General features: G+C 48.5%; 1 protein-coding gene across 1 annotated transcript in view; it reads left to right on the top strand.

Annotated features, from left to right (window-relative positions):
• Positions 1-4,837, top strand: part of LSG1 (large 60S subunit nuclear export GTPase 1) — a gene marked incomplete at its 5' end in the record, with an annotated part of 29,807 nt that overhangs the window by 5,564 nt on the left and 19,406 nt on the right. Inside the window, one exon of the mRNA XM_019503068.1 lies at positions 1,956-2,076. Within this exon, the coding sequence (XP_019358613.1) occupies positions 1,956-2,076 (121 nt within the window). The remainder of the gene's footprint in view (positions 1-1,955; positions 2,077-4,837) is intronic.

Raw genomic sequence — 4,837 nt, 5'->3', positions numbered from 1 at the left:
ATTGATGCCCTTTCCTGTCCCCCTCCCTGCTCTAGGTACAATGAAGTCCTATCAGCTCTGGGTAGAGAATTTTAAGGTAAGAGCAGGGCCTGGTGCCTGGACGCCTGGGTTCTCTCCAGCTCTGGGAGGAGTGGGGTCTGGTGGGTTGGAGCAGGGGGAGCTAGGGGCCCGGACAGCTGGGTTCATCCCACTCAGGAAGGGGAGTGGGGTTAGTAGATAAGAGCTGCAGGGCTGGAGGAAATGCTTTGCAGGGGGAGACTGAAGCTCAACCTGCTTTGTGTAGCAAAGACTGGCAGAGCCTCTGAAAAGCTCGCTGCTGCTGTGGGGGACGTCGCCATTACCAGCGGGCTGTTTAATCTGCCAGAGAAACGCTAACAAGAGCCGTGGGCTGGATGCTGAGCCAGGCCACGTAGCAAGAGGGCACGTGATATATGCAAGCAGGTGGATGACCAACTCTTGAGGAAAAGCTGCTGGGGGAAATGGTGCATTCCCAGTTGCCTGAGGCCTTGAAATCAGTTCTCGGGACCTTGCAGTAAAGTGTATTTTAGGCCAGGGAGCGGTAGCCGATGGCTCATGGGCCGGAACCAGCCTGTGGTGCTGGGGCTTCGCTCGCAGCACAGCTGGGCAGCAGGGAGACGCAGTGGGGGGTGGCTGGTCCTAGCACCTTCCCACCTGGGCCCTGAGCTGGGCTGTTCTGGCCGCCTGCTGAAAGGCTGCCAACTGCTGCGTTAGTCTGATGCAGACAGTTGGCTCAAAACAGCAGTAATCAGATGGACTTCTTTGGCATGTCAGGTGGGAGGTCAGACTAGACTCTCTATTATTTTGTTTGGGTCTTCAGATCTACAAATTTCCCAGCCTTACACGGAGCCAAAATGCGGGGTTTCACTTTGCATCTTTCATTACCCTGGGGCAAAGCAGCGTGTGAACCTGCTGATCTTCATTCGAATCAAAGGGTTGTCTTTGGATTCAGCATCGGTTGATTGGCTGAAGTCTGAAAGCAACATCCCCCTCCTTTCCCCTGCCCCCGCAGACTTGCACCCAAAGAATGACAAGAGATTTTGTATTTAAATCTATTTCATGGTGTGCTTGGAAATGAGTCCTTTTGCATCGTGGCTCATGGTTCATTTTCCTGGTGGACCCTGTGCATGTTGCACGAATAACCATCACACTTGAAAGTCTGAGTTGCGTTCTCAACTGCAGACTCAGGGGTTGAATGGAGATAAGTTCTTGGCTTTAGAAGCTAACGGCATGTTAGCAGAGGTGTGCGTGCATATGGAAACCTTACATAACCTACTCGGTTGCTGGAGGACTCCAGTCTCTGAGCACTAGGTGTCCTTTTTCCAAACACTGACTAAAGCAAAGCCTTTATATTGAAAATCTGCTAGAAGGAATCAAGCTGGGTTCATTTCAATAAGAGGTAGTTAGCTGTGGCAGCCTGAAGGCAGGCACAAAGCAGGGTCAATTTGTACCTTATCAGACCAGCTACATTAGAGATGTATAGCAGGTGCTTTCAGAAGCAGGGGCTGACTCTGTCAGATGTTATGAAGGGACTGCTGGGAGCAGAGCGGGTAAATAGAAACCAGTGATTAAAATACAGAGGGTAGAGAAGGAGAGAGGAAGGAGAAGGGGGCACTACTGAGAGAGAGGCAAGGGGTGTAGGAAAAGAAAAGGCATTTAACTCAATGAGAGATTCACTGCAGTAGCTGTTGATTGAAGTATCCTGTTAAGTTTATACGACACAACTGCAGCTTGTCTATCATGGCTTCCACGTAGCAACAGCTGTATTTGAATGCAGTGAGAATGAATGTCTTTTTTTCTTTCCGGATCAGTTCTCTGCAGACTGAGCACAATCATAGCACGCTCGTGTAAACATCCTCCTGTTGAAGGATTCCAGATTGTGACATCTGCACATTCTGATCAGGGATGTGACCAGCTGTTCTTCCTTTTCTAAACAGAGAAACTGAATGTCACGTTTGTTTCTGCTGAGGCTCGGACTGGCCTTTTGACTGCAGAAGAGACCAAAACTATCAAGAAGCTCCATGAGGAAAACCAGCAGTTTCTGAGCATACCAAGGAGGTAAGTTACTCATCAGTACGATAGTTCATAGTTTCATAGTAGGTAGGGTCAGAAGGTACCTGAGCAGATCGAGTCCAATCCCCTGCCATAGGCAGGAAAGGATGCTGGGGTCAAACGACCCCAGCTAGGTGACTGTCTAGCCTCCTTTTGAAGACCCTCAGGGTAGGAGTGAGCACCACTTCCCTTGGAAATTGGTTCCAGATTGTAGCCGCCCTGACTGTGAAGTAGTGCCTCCTGATGTCTAGCCTGAATCTACTCTCCATCAACTTATGGCCATTATTCCTTGCTACTCCAAGTAGTGCTTGGGGGAACAGGGACTCTCCCATTGCCTACTGGTCTCCCTTGGCCAGTTTATTGATGGCCACCAGATCCCCTCTCAGCCTTCTCTTGTGGAGGCTAAAAAGGCTCAGGTCCTGTAGTGTCCGCTCGTTGGGCCTGCCTTGCTGCCCCCTGATCATGCGGGTGGCCTTCCTCTGGACCCTCTCCATGCTGTCCACATCCCTCCTGAAGTGCAGTGCCCAGAACTGGACGCAGTACTCCAACTGCGGCCTGGCCAGTGTCACATAGAGGGAGAGGATTACCTCCCCTGGACCTGCTCGTGATGCATCTGTGGATGCATGACAAGGTGCAATTAGCCTTCCTGACCGCGTCCCCACACTGTCGGCCCATGTTCATCTTGGAATCAATAATGACTCCAAGATCCTTTACTGTCTCTGTGCTGACGAGAAGGGAGTTCCCCAGCCTGTAGGTATGTTGCTGGTTCTTTCTCCCCAGGTGCAGCACCTTGCACTTGTCAGTGTTGAATCCCATCTTATTCTCATCCACCCACCTCTGTAACCTGTCCAGATCCAGTTGCAGCCTGTCCCTCGCTTCTAGCATGCCCACTTCTCCCACATCTTAGTATCATCCGTGAATTTGAACAAGGTGCTTTTCACCTCCTCGTCCAAGTCGCTGATGAAGATGTTGAACAGTGCAGGCCTGAGGACCGAGCCCTGGGGAACCGCACTGCCCATGTCCCTCCAGCACTCTCTGGGTGCGGCCCTCCAGCCAATTGGTAATCCATCTGACTGTGTAGGTGTCAACACCACAGTCTCCTAATTTTTTAATGAGAATGGGGTGAGAGACAGTGTTGAAGGCCTTCCTAAAGTCCAGAAAGACTACGTATGATGTCTCAGTGTTTTGGCACTGCTAGCATCCAGTTTCTCAAAGGGGGATTTCCCACTGATCCGTTATTCCTTTGCATCGGTGATTTGAAGCCAAGGTGCTATAACAGTCTTGAAGGGTGCTGCTTAGTGCAGGCTCTGTGAGGAGATAAATGAAGTCTTTTTCCCCTCGAGCTGCTGCTGCTCCTCTTCCCCCCACTTGCAGCAGCATGGGCTCCTGCCAGCCTTTCCTCCTCCTTCCCAGTCCCTCTTCAGGCAGGTGAGCACTGTAATAAATAAAGTAGTGCCTGAAATAGGGTGCTGCTCAGTTAACGCCCCCCACACCTTGTGTATCTGAGCCTAAAAAGCCTGAGAACCACTCCTTTACACAATGACTGTAATTCTTCTACACACCTGAAGTTGTGGCCTGCTGCCTGTGTTTGAACTGAGAGCACCAGGCAGCCCAAAATAGCATCCCTTTGAAAACCAACCAGCCGGAGTGGCTTGCTCCTGCTGAGGAGTGCAGTAAGCCAAGTAAGTAGAGCATAGCACTGGGACACCAGACTTTTTCTCATTTCTGCCAGTGGCTTGCTACCTGACATTGGGGAAGCCCCTATGCCTTCGTTTCCCCTCTGTAAAATGGAGAGAGTGGTACTGACTTCCTCTGTAAGAGCTCTGTTAGAGCAACTGTTGAGAAGTGTTGTTAGAGGTGGGTGTTGCTGCTGTTAGTGAGGAAATTTTTTGTTTTTTTAAGGTATTTTCCCCCTTCCTATTCAAGAGCATGTTGTTGGGGGCATTCCCAATTTAGGAAAACTGCTAACATCCAGAGCTGTTACGTTCACAAAGGAATTGCTCGCATGTAATTCATAGCCTGTTCACAATGGAATCTGTGTGCTTTTATTCTGATGGTAGCAACTACTGAACATTAAGCTAACAATTAGGTTCTTGACATTGTGTGTAGTGCTCTGGTTTTGATCTATACTGCGGTATTCTTGTCTTCAAATGTATGTGCTACGAGTGGAATTACAGATCAGCCTGGCTGTTTGGTCTCTGCAAGGGCTCTCACTTCTAAAGCCCTCAGGTTTTTACTGTGTAAGCTTTTCAGTAGGCTTGTTCCAAGTAAGTCAGTCTGTTTACTCCATGAAAGAATAACTCCTATAAAACTTGAAAGATGTTAACTGCTACCTCCATGTTATAATCCGTGGTAATTGCAGATAAAGAAATGTACTGTATATGCCTGGAGGTGAAGGAAAACTTGAAAGGAAGAAACTAATACTTTCTGATATAAATTAACTCCATGCATAACACAAACAGGGCTGTTAAAATGTGAAATGATTTTTTTTTTCTACTGTTGTTTGCTTAAGACTGAGAAGCTTATGCTCCCCTGGAATGCTGCAGAGCTGAGTTTCCCAAGGAGAGAATCTTTGCTGTGTTTTCAGTCTTCCTTGCATTTAGAATTAATAATTGGATTCAGCATCTAAACCTGTTGTAGACATGAGAATTGTAAGATAATTGGAGTTTAACATGGAGAGCCGCAGGTACTTGCAGAAGCCAATCTGCTAGAAGATAAAGTTTGACTCTAGATCTTTTAAAGAAAAACAAACAACCCCCCCCCCCCC

This window comes from Gavialis gangeticus, unplaced genomic scaffold (genome assembly GCF_001723915.1).
Source record: "Gavialis gangeticus isolate Ggan-Ray unplaced genomic scaffold, GavGan_comp1, whole genome shotgun sequence".
NCBI lineage: Eukaryota > Metazoa > Chordata > Crocodylia > Gavialidae > Gavialis > Gavialis gangeticus.
The sequence above is the reverse complement of the archived record's forward strand: the minus strand, read 5'-3'. Positions and strand labels throughout refer to the sequence as shown.